Source organism: Capra hircus, chromosome 17 (genome assembly GCF_001704415.2).
Source record: "Capra hircus breed San Clemente chromosome 17, ASM170441v1, whole genome shotgun sequence".
NCBI classification, from domain to species: domain Eukaryota; kingdom Metazoa; phylum Chordata; class Mammalia; order Artiodactyla; family Bovidae; genus Capra; species Capra hircus.
In genome coordinates, this window is record NC_030824.1 from 41178444 (window position 1) to 41200212 (window position 21769).

General features: G+C 35.0%; 1 protein-coding gene across 3 annotated transcripts in view; it reads left to right on the forward strand.

The window, feature by feature from the left end:
* The window catches only part of LARP1B (La ribonucleoprotein domain family member 1B), a 124583-nt gene that overhangs the window by 86343 nt on the left and 16471 nt on the right, over positions 1-21769 (forward strand). For all 3 annotated transcript variants that reach the window (XM_018061521.1, XM_018061522.1, XM_018061523.1), the window contains exons 13-16: positions 5337-5545; positions 5993-6099; positions 20793-20953; positions 21303-21447. In XM_018061521.1, the coding sequence (XP_017917010.1) occupies positions 5337-5545; positions 5993-6099; positions 20793-20953; positions 21303-21447 (622 nt within the window). The remainder of the gene's footprint in view (positions 1-5336; positions 5546-5992; positions 6100-20792; positions 20954-21302; positions 21448-21769) is intronic.

The window sequence follows — 21769 nt, forward strand, 5'->3', positions numbered from 1 at the left end:
GGGATCTAGTTCCCTGACCAGGTATCAAACCCAGGCCCCGTGATTAGGAATATGAAGTCTTAGCCACCATATTCCCTGGGATTGGAAGTCCCCCATAATTATTTTTAAATTGTGTCATGCTAAAAGTTACCTCACAATCATTTGCAGTCAATGTCAGCACTCAATTTCAGTCTGATATAACCAATGATCTGCTTTCTGTCTTTATGTTTTTGCATTTCCTAGAAATTTCATATAAATGGGATATATGATTTGTAGTCAATGTGTCTGGCTTCTTTCAACTAATATAATATTTTTGACATTAATCCATGTTGTTGCTTATGTTAGTACGTCTCTCCTTTTTGTAAGGTGTAGTGTTCTGTAGTATGGACATATTTCATTTTGTTTATCCATTAAATAGATGTATATTTGTTTTTTTTTCCACTTTTGGCTATTATGAAAAATGCTATTTTGAACATTCACATATAAGAGATGGCCCATGATTTTAATTAAAAAGAAGTTATAATATCTAAATGATATTTTTATGTCATCTTTGTATTTTATAAAAAAATTCTTTTTAATATATTCTTATTTCCTAACTAGTTATATTTCTAGTAATGTAATTTTTATACTGAATATATTTTATGTACTTGCAATTTTCTTAACTGTTTTTGGTAATTTTTTTGTCAAAATATTATAAATTGGTAAATGATACATTTTACAAAATTTGTATAGTGTTTCTTTTGAGATAACAAGAAGTACTCTATAGATCTTAATCTTCATAAAATTGGTATATCTGCTCTTGGTGATGGGTCAAATTCAGGCCGAATTCAACTTGGAATAAAATCAATGTAAAAGTGAAATAAAATTTTAACTTTTTAATATGAAAATGTTCAGATAAAGATAAAAGCAGAGAGAACTGTTGATGAACTCCCATGTACTTATCTTGGGCTTCCCCTTGTGGCTCAGCCGTGAAAAATCAGCCTATAATGCAGGAGACACAGGAGACTCAGGTTCAATCCCCTGAATCGGGAAGATCCCCTGGAGAAGGAAATGACAACCTACTTCAGTATTCTTGCCTGGAGAATGCCATGGACAGAGGAGCCTGGAGGGCTATAGTCCATATTTGGACTCTCTCTTTGAGAGAATTGGACAGGACTGAAGCACCTGAGCATGTTTACTGATGTTATCACTGAGTTTAGATGTTATCAGCCAGATCTATTCATCATAAAGTTTCCCTTAATTTTTTTTTCCCCAAGGCTTTTGTTGCTAGAGCAGTTTTAGGCTGATGGAAAAATTTAGAGGAGGGTACAGAGATTTCATGTTTATACCCTGACCCTAGCTTACTTGCTATTACCCATCTGGTGAAAGAGGTTGCCTCCTCAGAGCAATAGCCCACATTAGAGTGGTACATTTGTTACTACTGATGAGCCTACATTCACACATCATAATCAGCAGAAGTCCATAGATACATTAGCATTTACTTTTTTTTTTTTTTAGTTTCTGTTTTTCTTATTCTTTTAAAAAAGTTTTTAATTTATTTTTGGCTGTTCTGGCTCTTTGTTGCTGTGTGTGAACTTTCTGTATTTGCAGTGAGTGGGGCCTACTCTAGTTGTTGTGTGAGGGCTTCTCATTATGGTGGCTTCTGCTGTTGCAGAGCATGGGCCCTAGGCTTCAGTAGTTGCAGCATGTGGGCTCAGTAGTTGTAGCTCCTGGGTTTAGTTGCTCTGTGACATGTAGAATCTTCCCAGATCAGATATCAAATCCGTGTCCCCTGCATTGGTATGAGGATTCTTAACCACTGGACCACCAGGGAAGTCCCAGCATTTACTCTTGGTGTTGTATATTCTGTTGATTTGGATAAATGTATAATGAAATGTAGTCATCATTATAGTGTCATATATAGCATTTTCACAGCCCTAAAAACTTGCTCTGGGTTCTACCTATTCATCGCTGCTACCAGCCTCTAGAAACAACTGTTTGTTTTTTTTTTTTAATCATCTCCATAGTTTTCCTTCTCCAGAAGGTCAAATAATTGGAATTTTGCAGTGTGTAGCCTTTTCAGATTGAATCCCCTCACTTGGTAATATGCATTTAAGGTTCCTTTGTGTCTTTTCATAGTTTGATAGCCCATTTCACTGAATAACTATCCATTGTCTGGGTATATGACAGTTTATTTATCCATTTACCTACTGAAGGACATCTGGTTGCTTCCAAGTTTGGGCAGTTATAAATAATACTGCTTTAAATATCCATGTGCAGATTTTTGTGTGGATGTAAGTTTTCAGCTCCTTTGGGTAAATACCAAGGAGGGTGACTGCTTGATGGTATGTAAGAATATGTTTAGTTTTGTAAGAAACTTCCAAACTATCTTCCAGAGTGGCTGTACCATTTTTCATTTCTACAGTACCACTGTGAATGAGAGTTCCTGTTACTTCATATTCTCATCAGCATTTGTTAGTGTTGTCGGTGTTCTGGATTTTGGCCAGTCTAATAGATGTGTTGCAGAATCTCATTGTTGTCTTACTTTGCAGTTCCCTGATGATATCTGATGTGGAGTATCTCCGTGTGCTTTTTGCCATCTATATATCTTCTTTGGTAAGGCTTCTGTTAGGTCTTTGGTCCATTTTCTAATCAGGTTTTTGTTGTTATTGTTGTTGAATTTTGACGGTCCTTTGTATATCTTGGATAATAGTCCTTTATCATATGTGTGTTTTACAAATACTGTTTGACATTCTGTGGCTTGTCTTTTTATTCTCTTCAAAGTGGTGTTCTCAAAGCCGAAGTTTTTCCTTTTACAGAAGTTAGTATAGCAATTATTTCTTTCATGGGTCGTTAAATCTCTCCTCAGCATTTTACCAATGATTTTAGCAGATATTGATGAATATTTTCCTGATCCTCTATTTCACTAGAGTTGCAATATAGTCATCTTCTAATTTTGTTATTCCTTTTGTGTTTCTTAACCTAGAATTCTGTAAGGAAGAATTTTTTCTTTTAATTAACTCTTTATTTACTCTGGAATTCAATTTACAAAAAAGACAGGTTAAATTCTTTCTTCTTTCCTTGTATTCTATTGATCATTTTCAGAATAATGAGTTGGTGCCATAGCAGCCTAGAAATTTGATTAAATTTTAAAGTAACCATTATGAACTCATGGGGTCTGTTTATTTGATGTTCTTAGGCCAATTCAGTCATTGTTTTGACTGGCAGTGTCTCCTAAAGTTTGCTACTATGTCTCCATGAACCATGCTAATATTTTCATTTTTAACTTCATTGCTTTCTGGCTCAAGATTTCCTAGGCTTTTGTAATACTTTGTGCTTCCGACTTTTTTTTTTAAAGAGACTGATCAGTGGGAAGTAGAATTTAGAAGCCATAATCTATATGCTAGGAAGCTTACTATTTCTGGGTTGTTACTGCTCCTATATCTTTGAATATTTCTTTTACAAGGGCACTGGATTTACCATATTTTTCAGTGTATGCTCCTACTTTTAACCCCTGAGATTGTGTATCATCGTACCATACAGAAAAATACCATTAACACAATTCAGTTAAGTTTTTCAGTCATTGGATGGGGATGTACTTTTTCTTAGGCACAATTGTAGATCCCGGTGTACATATATAGATTGTGGCCCTTGCTTTCAGAGAAGCACTGAGATTTACTGCTAGCATTTAATGGAAGATGTATAAGAAAATAAATTTTAATTTAACAAATCTAAAAATAAATGGATAAAAATTCAGAGGTGGCACAAAAAATAATTGATTAATGATTAATTCTGTTGGCAGAAGATGTTTGAAGAATGCTACACATTCCCAGAGAAAGTACTCAGCATTTGTGCTGGATTTTAAAGGAATGATATGAGTCTAGTTGGGTGTAAAAAGATGAGGGAAAGGGACTTTTAGATACAGGAAAAAGCATATGAAAAGATATGATGCAAGAAAACAAGAGCAACAGAAAATAGAAATAACAAGTAGGTTGCTATTTGGGGCACCAAGATTGAAATGGAGAATGACAATAGAAGCAAAACTTGAGCAAAATAGGAGAGTATTATATGCCATGATAAAGAGCCTATGCTTCTCCTAGAGGCAATGGGGAAAAACCTGAAAATTTTTAAGCAGAAATATGAAATGACCTAATTTGCTTCTCAGAATAATTATTCTGGCAACAGTAAAGATAATGGACTAGGAAGGAAAATACCAAGATAGTGAGACTAGGTAACAGAGTGGGTTTGTTCCCTTTTGAGTTTACAAACTTGTGTCTAAATAGTACTTGGAATGTATTAGGTACTCAGTAATATTTGTTGAGTGAACGAAAGTTTATTGTATGAATCAAAAGAAGTTGATAAGTCTGAATAAAAACCACATAGAAATAGAGCCTGCAGTTTTGACACTTTAACTTGGTTTGCTTGCTTACTTAGTGTTTTACCTTCAGATTTTCACAAACTAATTAATAAAAACAACCCAACAGAAAAATAATCAAAAGGATATGAATGGCAAGCTCACACAAGGGAAATCTGAGTGCTGACTATATAAAAATATGCTCAACTTCACTAGTAGCCAAAGAAATGCAAATACCTTTTAAATCCCCTGAGATGGAAAAATATTTAAAAGTCTAAGCAAAACCTAGCCTTGACCAGGATAACTGCTAGTCAAAGTATGAATTGGTGAAACCACTATAGAAAGCAGGTTGGCAAACAGTACATTGTGCTTGACTCAGTATTTCCATTTCAGATATAAACCCTAGAGAAATACTCATACTTGTACAAAGAGACATGTTCAGCAATGTTCACTGCACCACTATTGATTATACCAAAAATGTGAAAACACTGTCTTCAGGAGAATGAATAAATTTTAATATTTTGTATACAACATGATATTCTGCAGTGTAAATGAATAAACCAAAGCTGTATGAATAGAACTTGAGTAATGGTCACAAACAAAATATTGACTGAAAAAGCCTGCAAAATGATATTATACTATGATGCCATTTATATCAAGTTAATTATGCAAAATAATATTACTACATATATAGAGTAATAGATAAAAATATCAAATATGAGAGCCTGGTTATCTCTGAGGAGGAAAAACAAAATGGGATTAGGAAAGGTTATTAGGCATATTTTTCTTTAAAAAAAAAGTTTGGAACAAAGCAGAATTAAAATTTAGTTATCTAGATGATGTGTAGACAAGTGTTTTTTCTTCTTAAATTTTTTCTTGTATATTTGAAATATTTCTAATGAAAAAAGTACTCTGAGAATAGAGAATTTCAGAATTACCCTTGTTCTCAGTAATAAAATAATTTTTCTAGCATTGAAATACTTTTAACAGTTGTGTTTTTTTTTTTTGTTTTTGTTTTTTGCAGATTTGACTGATGAATTAGCTCAGAAACTGTTTGATGTTTCAGAAGAATCTTCAGCAACAATGGCCCGTTCATTGCCCACAGCAGTTCCAGAATCTCCCAGAATTTACCCTGCAAGGACACCCAAGACACCGCGAACACCTCGATTACAAGATCCAAACAAAACACCAAGATTTTATCCTGTTAAAGAACCCAAAGCTATTGATGTAAAGGTACACAGAACACCAAAAATATAAAGCCTACATTTTGCATACTTCACCATTACAAAATGAAACTTTTTTAGTTTCTATCACAATAAAAAAATTGTATTTTAAGTTGCAGGAATTCGTTAAAAAAAATGATATTTTACCACAGTGATGTCTTCTCAGGTTAAGGAATAACTTCTTTACAATGGATAGTGTTAATTAAAGATGATCAGAATGTATAATAAAGAATCATTTTAAGCTGTGTTTTCTTTAATCCTTGTTTTGAAACCTTAGCCATGCTAAGTTTTGTAACTTGTATGTGAGATGTTTGAGTTTTGTGACTTCATATGATTTCATAATGTGTCATCTACAGTCTGAAACTGTTTGAGTTGGTTTATAGTCAGAGGGTTTTAATTTACTTGTGAGGTTCACACTACTGAAAGTAATTGCAATGTTTGACTTCTTTTTCCTTAGAGTCCAAGAAAGAGAAAAACAAGACATAGTACAAATCCCCCTGTAGAGTGTCATGTTGGTTGGGTAATGGACTCCAGAGATCACGGACCAAGAACGTCCTCTGTCAGGTACTGTATCTGTCAGACATTGCTTTGTTCTTGATTTTAAGTTCACTGGAAACAGTTACTAATTAGATATTTGGGAACATTTAAAAATTGATATGTTAGCAAGTTATAGAACAATGAAAATAGTAAAAAGAAGCCAAAGAAGAGGAAATAAGTGGGACAGTTTTACAATAAGTATGTTAAGGAATAATTCAGTAGGATAGTTTTTTTTTTCCCCTTTTTGAAGTAATTTCCACAAATGTGTACTCTTAGATTAAAAATATTTAGGTCTATTAAAGTTATTATCTTTGGAAAGATTCCAGATATTTTGTGGCATAGTAGGTTCTTAGTGAGTTAATGTGCTAAACAATCTGTTCAAACTATGTAAAGGATATGGAAATAAAACACATTAATATTTTAGAGTTTTTCCTTTGAGGGAAAATAATTTAGATTAGCTGGTTATTTTTCTTTTAGCTTTAATTTTACAAAAGACTATTATTTATCTGAAAAGAGATGACAGAACGAACTTTTACTATGCCAGTTAAATACATTATAAAAATATGGTTATGCTATGTCCTGTACAGTGATTGCAGAGGTGAGTTACTATTGCTTTGTGTTTCTTGAAAACCTGTCTTGCATTTGTATAGATATTTTCAAAATAATTATCTAATCAACTTTCTAATTGGAAAATGAGTTTTAGGAAAACAAATCTTTCTTGACTGGTTACTATAAGGGAAGAATTAGTTTTATTCAAAGAAAAACTAGAGAGTTTATCATGATCTGAAAATCTCCAAGTATTTCTTTTCAGGGATATTCATGTGGTACTTTTCATTTTGTTCTCATTAGATATATTTTCCTTAAAAGATAAAATGTCTATATGCTCTTCTTGCACATCTATTGTCTACTTAGTTATTTTGTATTCTAAGTCATTTTCATAGTTTGTTTCTTTAATTATTATTTTTTATTGGAGGAGTATGTTTAGAGATAAGTAGATAATGATGAAAAATGTTGCATTGATATATAGCAGAGAAGACGATATATATAGTACCTGCCTTTACAGACCTTAATTTGGAGATGGCAGACAAATATGTAATTATAATAATGAGGGGTGAATTTTTTAAATTAACTTACCTTGTAGAGTTTTAGTTATAAGCAAAATTGAGTGGAAGGTACAGAGTTCCCTTATACCTTTTGCATTGCCTGCCTCCCTCACCATAACCTTCCCCACTATAAACATTCATATCTTTTTTAAAATTTTATTTATTTTTAATTGAAGGGTTATTTGATTGCTTTAACAAATCTTTTGACCAGTTACATTAATGTAAGTATTGATTGGATTTAAATCTGTCATCTTATATTCTATTTGTCTTATCTATTCTTTTTCTTTTTTCCTACTTTATTTTGGATCAGCTTGGTTTTTGTAATGATTCTGTTTTATCTCTACTATTGGCTTGTTGTATCTCTCTCTCTTTTTTTAAACTAGTCTTCTAGGGTTTATAGTGTACATTATAACATATAATCTCCTTTCAAATGATACATCATTACATGTATAGGATAAGAACCTTACTATAGTAAAGTTCCATCTCTTCCCATCCTTTGTTATTATTATTTTTTAGACAATTAGATTTTAAAACAATTAACAGGAAAAAGGAAGTTTGAAAAATATTCTCATTTTTTCCATTTACAATGCTCTTCATTTCCTAAATATTTCTTGTGCTGGTCTATTGGCAATGAATTCTGTTAGTTTTTATTTAACAAGAAATGTTTAATAAAAAATTAAATTGAATTTAAAAGTAAAGCTGGAAGAAATTAAACATTCATTTAAAATAACAATGATAAATATTCTATATTAACCTAAATAAACATTTTAATAAGATGTAGTTCTCAAAACAAAAGATTCCTGAATAGAGTGGTATTTGTCTTAAAGTTTTACATATTTGTTTAATGTTTTGTTTTATGTGAGATAACTGGATTCTCATATTTTCTATATTCAGTCTTGTCATTTGTGGGTTTCTTTTGTTGTTGAAATAGAATAAAAAATCCAGGGAAGGGAGACATGTTTTAATAGCCTTTTCAGATAATTAAAATTTATTCTTTGATATTATCCAAAGTAGGTATTCTTTGATTTTATCCAAAGTTGAACAAGTGGTAGTTTTGAAAATATTAGTTACAATATGGAATCTGAAACCATATGTTAATGACTTTCTTATACTCAGTGAAGTTTTCATACTATGTTACATTAAAATCCACTGGACTTCTTCCACTTTGAATGGCTCTTTTGTCATGCATGCTTTTGTAACATCATGAGTCACTGGTCACCTGGAAAACTTGATTAACTTAGTTATGCAGACTTCTAAATGATGACATATCTCAAAATAAAATTTCAAAGTAATCACATTTTAAAAAGTCACCCCTGAGGAGGAGAAGGAGGAAAAGAGGAGGGGAAAGAGGAAGCAAGAGAAAAGAGAGAAGAAAGAGAGAAGGAAACACTATGAATGTCCAACAATAGGGCATCAGTTACACATATTGCTTTCCAAAGATACAAAGAATTCTGCAACCATTAAAAAGTTATTGCTGGCTAGCTTACAGTATTTTCTTAAGAGGACCCCAAGAGAAAATACAACCAACACAAAATGAATGAGTATATCACACGTGCCTAACACACAGCGTTAACTATGTGATGAAGAGAGGAAGGCCAGCCTGGTGGGCAGGCACTGAGGAGTACACACAGTTCTGGATGTTTATTGAAACAAGGCCTCAAAACTGCAAGTGCAGAAGGAAGAATCTCAAATCTCATGATAGAGACCCCGTGAGGGCAGCAGCATCTATCAAAAGTGATGTTGAAACCCCCACCAGGTGGAAGAAGTTAACTGTGTGCTGCCCATAAGCATAGATACCCCATACCCATTGGAACCAAAATTAACTCCTGACACCTCCCCACCAACCAGTCAGCAAAATGAGAACGAGCTGATCATGTACCCCACAATCCCCCACCCTCACCCTGTCTTTTTTTGTTGTTATTGTTGAAGTATAGTCAGTCTACAGTATCGTGGCAATCTCTGCTGTACGGCAAAGTGACTCAGTTACACACATATAAGTGCTGCTGTGCTGCACACAGTTGTCGTGTGCTACTCTTTGCGACCCTGTGGTCTGTAGCCTGTCAGGCTCCTCTGTCCCTGGAATTTCCCAGGCACGAACACTGGAGTGGGTTGCCATTTCCTCCTTCAGGGGATCTTCCTGACCCAGGGATTGCGTCTCCTGCATTGTCAGGGAGATTCTTTACCACTGAGTCACCTGGGAAGCGTATTATACATTCTTTTTTTTTTTTTTTCATATTTTCCATTATGGTTTATCCCAAGCAATTAGATATAGTTCCCTGTACTATACAGTAGGACCTTGTTGTTTATCCATTTTAAGTGTAATAGTGTGGGTATACCAACCCCAAACTCCCAGACCATCCCTCTCGCCCTCTCCTTTTACTTGGTAACCATATATCTGATCTTGGTCTGCCTCACCCTGTCTTTAAAAACCTTTCCCTGAAAGCCATCGGGGAGTTTCAGGTCTTTGAAGCATTAACTTCCTGGATGCCTTGCTTGGTGCCTTAAAATAAACACACTAAGGAGAGTAATGTCAGGCAGATAACAGAGTGGGAAGGCATAGGTAGGTATCTCTCTCACCACTTAAACAACAGTTATATTTTCAGAAATTGTCTGTATCGACAGTTTTGGAACTCTACAGTCTTTTTAAACACTTAAAGCTTCCAGAGGAAAGCATGTTGGGTAAATATTGGTTGATGTCAGCCTTTTGTGTAGTAGCAGCTGTCTATCTTTCTCCACCGCCAGCCCTGTAACTGGCATTTGGGAAGATGGCAACCCCCACTCTGGTATGACTTGCTGGATCCAAAATAGGCAATGAGGACTTTGTCCTCCAAATATTGGAGTTTGTATTCCGACTGCTGTTATGCCCAAGTCGCGAAATCTCCCAATGACCACCAGGGAGCCCATATCCGATGCAAAAGCAAGAGAGTTTTTATTACCAAGCTTGAGCTGGGGCTCCCACCGATACCGACACAGCAGCTATAGGGAGGAGCCCTGAGCTCTGGGTTACATTGTTTATATAGGGTATTCTCACGCGAAAAATTCAAAAAACGGGAGTCTCCAGGTCTGATTGGTCACCTTCTGGTGAAGGGTTAGGTGTTGAGTTCTGATTGGTTCTCCTTTCCCAGGCTTGATTCGAATTTCCCAGGCTGGCCAAGGGTTCTGATTGGTTCACAGGTGGTGGGGTGAGGTCAGGGGATTTCCAAAGGCTCTTTTCCCCGAACCTTACAAAATGGAGTAGCTTTGATTCTTCACTGCTAACTGCTTCTGATCAACAAAGTTCAAACAGAGTCTGGTGGCCATTGTTTCTTCCATACTGGCTGAATGCCTTTTTTTGTTTTGACATTCAAAAGCAACCACTAATGGAGGGAAATTTAGAAAACAATCACCCATGCCCAAGAAAAGATGTAGGCTCAGAAAAAGATCTAAGAGACTTTAAGCTTTCACCTCAGACTTACCTCAGCACAGAATTACCCTACAACAGTTGAGAAAAAAAAAAACAGCAAACCCTGGGCAAGAGGGAGAATTTGATTTCCAGAGTTACCACAGTATAAGATTCAAATTTTCATTGTTAAACAACAAAAAAATCACAAGGCTTACAAAGAAATAAAGTATGGTCCATTTGAAGGAATAAAATTAATTGAGGAAAATGTACCTAATGAAGCTCTGATTCCCATTTTTCTTAATCAGAGTCTTTAAAACTGCTGTTTTAAGGATACTCAAAGAGTTAAATAGATATAGACAAAGATGGCAAAGCAATGTATGAAGAAAACAAGATTACCTAGAGAGAGAAATTATAGGAACCAGAAAGGAATTCTGCAGCTGAAAAAACAGTAACTAAAATGGAAAATACACAAGGGGGTTCAAAAGTAGCTTTCATCAAGCAGAAAGAAAAGAATAAGCAGACTTAAAGATGGAACAGTTTAAATTATCAAATCTGAGGAACAGAAAGAATGAAGAAAAAGTCAAGCAGTATCTAAGGGATCTGTCAGATACATGAACTAGACCAGTACACACACTGTGGGAATCTCAGAAGGAAAAGAGAAAGGGGGCAAGAAGAATATTTGAAAGAATAGTGGCTCCCAACTTGACGGAATACATGAATCTACAGATCTGGTAAGCTTAATGAACTTGAAGTAGGATAAACCAGAAGAGACTAACTTCAAGACACTTTATAATGACAGTATTGAAAACCAAAGACAAAGAGAAAATCCTGAAAGCAGCACAAGAGAAGATACTCATATACAAGGGATCCTTAGTAAATGTATCAGCCAATTTCTCAGCAGAATCCTTGTAGGCCAAAAGCCGGTAAACTGATATATTCGAAGTGCAAGGGGGAAAAAACCTGTCAACCAAAATTCTTTATCTGGCAAAACTGCCCTTCAAATTTGAAAGATAGTCAGAGATAAAGCCTGAGGGGGGCAAAAAGAAACAAAAGATACATTGATTTAGAAAAAAGGAACAGAACTGTCTTTGCTCACAGATGACATGATTGTTTATGTAGAAAGTCATAAGTAATCAATATACTCCTGGAACTAATAAGCAATTGTATCAGCATTACAGGTTACATGGTTAATATACAAATGTGAATCACTTCCCTATGTACTGGCAATGAACTGGTAGAATTTGAAATTAAGGGCAAAATACTATTTGCATTATCACCCTGCCCAAAATATGTACAAGATCTATATGAAGAAAAGTATAAAACTCTGATGAAAGGAATTTTTAAAAAAACTAAATAAATGGAGTTATATTCCATGTTCATGGATAGAAAGAGTACTGTCAAGATGTCAGTTCTTCCCAACTAGATCTACATATTCAAAACAATTCAAAAAAAAAAAAATCCCAGGAAGTTATTTTGTGGATGTTAACAGACTGATTCTTAAATTTTTTGTGGAGAAGCAAAAGACCCATAATAGCCAACATGATATTTAAGAAGAGCAAAGTTAGAAAATTGATATAACCTGGCTTCAAGACTTACTGTAAAACTACAGTGATCAAAACAGTGTGATATTGGTGAAAAATTTGATAAATATATGAATGGAACAAACTAGAGAACCCAGAAATAGATCCACATAAATAAAGTCAAATGTCTTTGACAAAGGAGCAAAGGCAATACAGTGGAGCAAAAGTAATCTTTTTAACTAATGGTGCTTAGCACAATTGAACATTCATATGTAAACAAGTCTAAACATAGATCTTATGTGCTTCTCAGAAACTAACTCAAAGTGGATCAGAGACCTCACAAAACTATAAAACTCCTTGAAGATAACAGGAGAAAATCTATGATCCTGGGTTGGATGTTGACTTTTTAGATATGATGCCAAAAGTGAAATTTGTGAAGGAAGAAATCAAGAAGCTGAACTTGATAAAAGTGGAAAACTTTTGCTCTGTGAGTGACACTAACGAGAGAATGAAAAGACATGCCACAGAGTGGCAGAACGTATTTATAAAAGACACATCTGAGAAAGGACTATTGTCTATGATATACAATAAAACTTAACAATAAAGCTCTTATAGAATTCTTACAACTCAACAGTAAAACAAACAAAATTAAAAAGCACCTGTTAGAAAATGGGCCAAAGACCTATCTGGTACCTCTCCAAATAAGATATACAAATGGCAAATAAGCACATGAAGATACTCCATCCACGTCATATATTATCAGGGAATTGGAAAAGTGAGACAGCAATGAGATTGTACAACACACCTGTTAGAATGGCCAAATCCAGAACACAGACAACACTAATAAATGTTGGTGAGAATATGGATTAACAGAAACTCTCATTCACTGGCAATATTTTGGGATCTAAAATGGTACAGCCATTTGGAAAATAGTTTGGAAGTTTCTTACAAAACTAAACATACTCTTACATACCATCTAGCAGTCACCCTCCGTGGTACTTACCCAAAGGAGCTGAAAACTTATGTCCACATGAAAATCTGTGCATGGATATTTAAAGCAACTTTATTTATAATTGCCCAAATTTGGAAGCAGCCAGGATGTCTTTCAAGTGGATTAACTGTGATATATCCAGACAATGAAATAGTATTTGATAGTAAAAAAGAAATGAGCTATGAAACCATGAAAAGACATGGAAGAACCTTAAATGCATATTACTAAGTGAAAGGATTCAATCTGAAAAGGCTACACACTGTAAAATTCCAACTATTTGACTTTCTGGAAAAGGAAAACTATGGATAGAAAGACTGGTTTTTTCCAGGGGTTGTGGGGAAGGAGAGATGAATAGTTGGAACTTAGGGGATTTTTAGGCTGTGAAAATACTATGTATGACACTGTAATGATAGCTACTTCTTGTTATAAAGTATAGAATGCACAGCACCAAGAGTAAAGGCTAATGTAACTATGAACTTTGGGTGATTATAATGTCAGTGTGGATTGGTCATTTGTTACAAATGTTACTACTCTGGTGGTAGATGTGCTGGATGTTGATAGTGGAGGAGGCCATGGTCTGGGGAGCAGGAAGTATAGATGGTATAAGGGAAATCTCTATGCCTCCCATTCAATTTGCCATAATGCTAATGTTTCTTTAAAAGATAAAGTATTCACTAAAAAAAAAAAAAAGCTGAAGGAGTTTGTTAGATTTGCTAGATTTTCAGAGTTTGCTAGATTTCCCTAGTAAGAAATGCTAAAGGTAGTCCTCAGTTTGAAATGAATGGACACTTGACAGTAACGTGAAGACATATGAAGAAAGAAGCAATTTTGGTAAGAGTTTTACTGTAATTTAACTTATAACTCCACTTTTTACTTTCTATGTTATTTAAAAGACAAATAACTTTTAAAAATTACTGCTTTGTTATATAGTATATAAAGATTTAATTTAATCAGTAACAGAAAGTAGGGAACAGATATGTTGAGTAGAGTTTTTATTAATTATAATCCTCAAGACTACTACAAAGAAAAAATATATAGATCATATATAAGAGGAAATGATAAGAGAGTCAAAATATTTTATTCAAAAGGAAAAGAAACGACACAAAAGTTGACAGTAAGAGGAAGTGAGGGACAGCAAATCTATAAGGCATATAGAAAACTAATAACAAAATGGCAGGTCCTTCCTTACCAGCAGTTACTTTAAATATGAATAGACTTCATTTTCCAATCAGAAGACAGAGATTGGTAGAATGGTAAAAAACATGATCCAACTATATACATCTACTAGTTAGTGTTAGTGTTAGTCGCTCAGTTGTGCCCAACTCTTTGCGACCCCCATGGACTGCAGACCACCAGGCTCCTCTGTCCATGAGATTTTCCAGGCAAGGATACTGGAGTGGGTTGCCATTTAAATTCAAAGACACAAATAGATTGAAAGTGAAAGGATGGTAAAAGATGCACATTTGAGAGAGCTGGGGTAGCTGTTTTAATATCAGACAAACTATACTTTAAATCTAAGAAAAATACAAGAGATAAGGACATTATATATTAATAGAAGGTTCAATATAGAAGACATAGCATTTATGTAACTAATAACAGCCCCTCAGGAGATATATGAAACAAAAATGGACAGAATTAAGAGGAAAAATAAACATTCTGTAAGCATAATTGGAGATTTCAATACCCTGCTTGCAATAATGCATAGATCAGCCAACCCAACATAAAATGATTAACAAAATAGAGTACATGAACAACATTATAAGGCAATTAGACCTAACACATTTAAGAATTTTTTACGTAACAATAGTGTGTGAATAGTGTGAAAAGTCACTCAGCCGTGTCTGACTCTTTGTAACCCGGGTCTGTACAGTCCATGGACTTCTCCAGGCCAGAATACTAGAGTGGGTAGCCTTTCCCTTCTCCGGGGGATCCTCCCAACCCAGGGATCTAACCCAGGCCTCCTGCATTGCAGGCGAATTCCTTACCAGCTGAGCCACAAGGGAAGCCCAAGAATACTGGAGTGGATAGCCTATCCTTTCTCCAACAGATCTTCCTGATCCAGGAATGGAACCAGGGTCTCCTGCATTGCAGGTGGATCCTTTACCAACTGATCTATCAGGGAAGGCCGTATTACCTAACAGTGGAAGAATACAAATTCTTAAGATCATGTGGGGCATTCACAATAGACTATATGTTTGACCATAACAGAATTTCTAATAAATTTTAAAAGAGGGATCACACAAAGTATCTTCTCTGACAACAATGGGATGTTAGAAATCCCTAACAGAAGGAAAATGAAAATTCACACATACGTAGAAATTAAATAGCACATTCTTAAGTACCCCATGGGTCAAAGAAGAAATTACAGTGGAAATTAGAAAATACATTTGACCCTCCATATCCATGGATTTCTCATCCATGAAGGAAAAAAAAGAAGATGTAAGAAACTCAAAAATCAGAAATGAAAATGGAGGCATTATTACTGACATTACAGAGGTAAAAGGGATTCCAAGAGAATACTATGAGCAAGTTGTTATATATGAACAAATTACATAACCTAGAATAAATTCCTTGAAACACATAAATTACCTAAACTAATTTAATAAAAAATTCAACCCACCTATAAGAAAGAGATTGAATCAGTAATCAGAAACCTCTAACAAAATTCTGAATCAAATGGTTACACTATTGAATTCTGCCAAATATTTGAAGAAGAGTTAGCACTAACTCTCCTCAGACTCTTTCAAATAACTGAAGAGAAGGGAATAGTTATTCTATTGAGGCCTGCGTTACCCTAATACCAAAGCCAGATAAAGGCATCACAAGAAAATACAATACATCCCGGTATCCCTTATGAATATAAATGCATATGTCCTCAGAAAATATTAGCAAATTAAATCTAACAGTGTATTAAGAGGATTATTCACCTTGACAAGTGGGATTTATCCCAGTAGTATAAGTGATTCAATATAATATAAGGGAATCAATACAATGCATCATATTAATAGAAAAAGGGAAAAAACTATGTAATCATTTCAACTGACATAGAAAAGTTATTTGATACAATCCAATGTCCTTTCATGATTAAAAACTCTTAGAATGCAAAAATTAGAGGGAAAATTCCCCAACATGATAAAAGGTATTTATGAGAAACCATGGTGGGCCTTATACTCTGGCGAAAGACTAAAAGCTGTCATCCTAAAATCAGGAACAAGACAGGGATACATGCTTTTGTCACTGGTATTCACTGTTGTGCTGGAATTCCTGTGTACAAAATACATATAAATCAGTTGTCTTTCTATATGCAGCACTGAACAATTTGAAAAAAAATTCAGAAAGCAATTCTATTTACATTAGCATCTTAAAAAAATAAATACTTAGGAATAATCTAACCAAGGAAACAAAAGACACATGATGAAAACTAAAAAAATTTAGTAGACCTAAATAAATGGAAAGACAGCCCATTTTCATGGATAGGAAGACTTAACATTGTTAAGACATTATTGCAGTTCTAAGTGATCTATATATATTTGACACAGTCCCTACAAAAATGGAAAAAGCTTATCCTCAATTTTTTATACAATTGCAGGTAACCCTGGAAAGCCAAAATGACCTTTAAAAAATAAAATTGAAGGACCAACACTTGCCAACTTTGAAAGTTACTACAAAGCAGTAATTAAAACAGTTTGGTCTTCGCTTAAGGACAGACATGTAGACTAATGGAATTGAAAAAAGAATCTAGAAATAAACACTGTCATATATGGTCAGTTTATTTTCTACAATGGTGCTTTTCAATGAAGGAGAGGATCATCTTTTTAATAAATGGTGCTGGGAAACTGGATATCCAGTGTGTGAAAAGATGAGATCCATACTTTACACCAGATACAAAAAAATTAATCGGAATGGATTGAAGACATAAACCTAAGAGCTAAAACTAAAAAACTCTTAGAAGGAAACATAGGGGAACATCTTTATGATGCTAGATTTGACAGTGGTTTCTTGAGCATGACACAAAAGCACAGGCAATAAAAGAGAAAAATAGATAAATTTTACTTCATCATAATTATGCACTTTTGTATAAAAAAGAATACTATCAAAGTGGAAAGACAGCCTACTGAATGTGCTGTGCTTAGTCACTCAGTCGTGTCCGACTCTTTGTAACCTTATGGACTGTAGCTTGCCAGGCTCCTCTGTCCATGGGGATTCTCCAGGCAAGAATACTGGAGTGGGTTGCCATGCCCTCCTCCGGGGATCTTCCCCACCCAGGGATCAAACCCAGGTCTCCCGCATTACAGATGGATTCTTTACCATCTGAGCCACCAGGGAAACCCACCTAGTGAATGAGAGAAAACATTTGCAAATTATATATCTGATAAGGGGGTTAATAGTCTAAAAAAATCTTCAACAACTTCAACAGTAACCAAAAAAAACCCAATTCAAAAATAGGGAAAGGATTTGAATAGATATTTCTCCAGAGGAGATGTACAAGTGGCCAATAAACCTGTGAAAAAGAGTGTAATATCATTAATCATTTGAGAAATGTAAATCAAAAATCAAAATGAGATATCCCTTCACACCCATTATGATGGTGTTATGGACTGAATTGTCTTTCCAAAATTATATGGTGAAACCCTAACCCTGCCGTGTGATTGTATTTGAGATATGGCCTCTAAGGAAATTAAGCTTAAATGAAGTTGTAAGAATGGGGCTCTAATAAGATAGGACTAGTGACCTTAATAAGAAGAGGAAGAAATACCAGAGATCTCTCTTTCTGCATGTAGACAGAGAGAGGAAAGGCCTTGTGAGGACACCTTGAGAAGGTGGCTCTCTGTAAGCCAGAAATAGAGACCTCCTGAGAAACCAAAACTTCTGGCCCTACGATCTTGGACTTAAGGCCTCTAGGACTGTGAGAACAGAAATTTCTATTGTTTAAGCCACCCTGTCTGCAGTATCTTGTTATGGCAGTTGAGCTGACTAATACAGATGTGTATGATTTTAAAAATTGAAAGTAAATGTTTGTGTGGATGTGGAGAAATTAGAACCTTTGCTTTGCTCTTGGAAATATAAAATGCTGCAGCCATTGTGGAAAAAAGCTTGGCATTTTCTCAAAATGGTAAAACATAAAATTACCGTATAACCTAGCTATTTTAATCCCAAATCTATATCCAAAAGAAATGAAAAGTGTCAGTTGAACAGATATTTTTACGCCCATGTTTATAGAAGCAGTATTCATAATAGCCAGAGGGTGAAAACAATACATAGTCCATCAACATATGACTAGGTAACACAATAGGTATAGACATACAATGGGATGTGGTTCAACCATAAAGAATAATGAAATTTTGATTTAAGCCTTGACATGGACCTTGAGAACAAACATGCTTAGTGATATAAGGCAGACTCAGAAGGATGAATTTAGTATGCTTCCACTTATATGAAGTACCTAGAATAGTCAAATTTCAAAGACAAAGTAGAATAGAATTTATTGGGGGCTACAGGGAGAGGGAAAGTATTATTTAATGAATAGAGTTTTTTTTTTTTTTTTTTGAATAGAGTTTTTGTTGGGGATGATAAAGAAGTTTTTGGTAGATATAGTAGTGATATAATGTGAATATTTAATGCTGATGAGCCACTACACTAAAGAATGATTAGAATTACAAATATCATATATATTTTACATCACACACAAGTCTTAAAAAAAAAAACCCGCCACTGATTTCATTAGGTAAGTGTTTAGGTATGAATGGAAACTACTAGGCTTATGGTAACAAACAAAAAGTTTCCAAAATCCTTATTTTTGCATGAAATTTGGATTTTTCCTCAACGTTTTGTTGAGGAAACAAACAGATTCATGTGTTCATTTTCAAGGAAATGACTGAGCCAAAACGAAGTCTGAATAACTATAAGTTGTTGGTTAATCTTCTAATTAAAAATGGTATTCCATGAAAAAAATCAGCTAGTCCAGGTCACAACTTTTTTTCAGGAGTGCTTTGACTTAGTCCAACTGTCATAGTACTGCTGTAACAAATATGTCATAGACTGAGGAGCTTAAATAGCAAGTGTTTATTTCTCACAGATCTGAGATTAAGGTGCCCACAGATCCTGTGTCTGGTGAGGACCTGCTTCCTAGTTTGCTCATGACCATCTTGTATCCTCACATAGCAGAGAGCCGAGAGAACGGGAAGTACTCTTATATCTCCTCTCGTAAGGGCACTAATCCCACTTACTATGAAGGCTCTGCCATCATGACATATTTACTCCTAAAACCATCACATTGGGGGTTAGGAAGTCAACAAACAGTCCATAACAACAGCCATCATACTTTGATATGCTTCAAAAGTGCTTTTCTCCTCCTGATTGTGATAATAAACACATAGAATGAAATTTACCATCTCAACCATTTTGAAGAGTACTGTTCAGCAATGTTAAGTATATTCACATTGTTGTGAAACATCTCCAGAACATTCTCATTTTGCAAAACTAAAGCTTCTGTTCCATTTTGTCACACGCAGTAGGACGTACTCAAGTGTTGAGATTTCATAAAGTTAATTTTGTTTGCTTCATCAAGGATCTCTTAAGATAAAACTGGCAAAAGAAAAAAATTCAAGTATTACATAGCAGTGAATAATACAATCAGTAGTAACTAAAGTTTGGTGCCAGTGCTTCAGTTTGCATCAGCAGTTTTATACACCATTGCTTTAGTACCATCAGTACAAATGTGAACACAATGAAGAGGGCAAATAATGTCTAAAATTTTGTAAATAGTTTTGACCTTGCAGGCTTTCTGAAAGGTTCTTAGGAACCCCTCTAAGTATCTGCAGACCACATATTGAGAACCAGTGATTTAAATCAGTTTTAGGGAGATCACTTTGGTGACAGCATAGAGGAAGGAGGTTGGAAAACCCAGACACCAGTTAGTTCAAGTGAAAGAAAGAAAGCCTCAATTTGAATAATAGAGTGAAGATGAAAAAGAAAAGATGGATAAAGGTGAAATTTCAGAGGTGAAATTGATCTACAGAGATGTAGGTATGTCTCTGGAGAAGGCAATGGCACCCCACTCCAGTACTCTTGCCTGGAAAATCCAATGGACAGAGGAGCCTGGTAGGCTGCAGTCCATGGGGTCGTGATGAGTCGGACACGACTGAGCACCTTCACTTTCACTTTTCACTTTCATGCATTGGAGAAGGAAATGGCAACCCCCACCAGTGTTCTTGCCTGGAGAATCCCAGGGACAGGGGAGCCAGGTGGGCTGCCGTCTGTGGGGTAGCACAGAGTGAGACACAACTGAGGCGACTTAGCAGCAGCAGCAGCAGGTATGTCTTTAGGATAATGAAAATATTGTCTGCCGGATTTTACTCCTCATTTCTACTTATTCAATTTGTATTATTAACCTAATTACTCATAAAAATTGAAAATTTCTCCAGTACCATAAGAAAAAAAAATGTAAACTAAATTAACAGATCTGGAAAAGAGGAGTAAGCTAGCTGGTGAGTTATCTGCTTCTATTTACTGTTTCAGTTTGAGGATTTATGACCATGTCCTTTATCCACTTCTGAATTAAACCGTGTGTTGAACATGAATAGCTGTATATCATTAGTTTAGGAGAGTTTTAGGGGCTAATGCCTTCACTGTTCAAACTCTCAGTAACAAACAGTGCAAATTGTTTTAAAACACTTGGTTCTCGATATTTCAGTTTGAAGGTTTTTTTCCCCCTCCTCAAACAGCAGTTCAAATGCTTCGCCTTCAGAAGGTACACAACTAATAGGAAGTTATGGATGTACTCCTCATTCATTCCCAAAGTTCCAGCACCCTTCCCATGAACTTTTGAAGGAAAACGGCTTTACCCAACAAGTGTACCACAAGTATCGTAGAAGATGCCTGAGTGGTAAGATGCTTTCCTTTATATAGTGAGCTTTAAGATTAAAACATAATTGTAGCAAATTCAAGTTGTAACATTTAATATCAGGTTAAATATTCTTTTATTTTGTTTTGTTTTAATTACCTTAAATGTTTTTATACATTCTTTATTCATGTATTTTATAGTTTAGATACATTAGGGGATAAAGTTTACTGTATTCTCATTACCATTGACAAATGCTTAAACTTGAGCAAGGAGTCAGAAAAATGATTATTCTTTGTTTAGAAGAAACCCAAATATGTTTTTGGAGATTAATGTATTTCAGCTTTCTTTATTTTATGCTATGTAAAATGTCTGCCATTTTGACTTTTTCCAGAGAGAAAACGTTTGGGAATTGGCCAGTCCCAAGAAATGAATACCCTCTTTCGTTTCTGGTCCTTTTTCCTCAGAGATCACTTCAATAAAAAAATGTATGAGGAATTTAGACAACTTGCTTGGGAAGATGCAAAAGAAAATTACAGGTCAAATATTTTCTCATATTTTTACACTTGGAGGGAATTTTTATTTTTTAAAGTTGATTTATTTTTGGAAGCACTGGGTCTTCATTGCTATGCATGGGCTTTCTCTAGTAGCACCAAGTGCATGGGCTTCTCACTGCAGTAGCTTCTCTCTTTTCGGTGCACAGGCTCTGGTTCAAGTGGGCTCAGTAGTTGTGGCTCACGGACTTAGTTGCCCTGTGGCATGTGGGATCTTCCTGACCCAGGGATAGAACCCATGTCCCCTGCTTTGGCCAGGAGATGCTTAACCACTGGACCATCAGGGAAGTCCCTGAAGTAGTCTGAT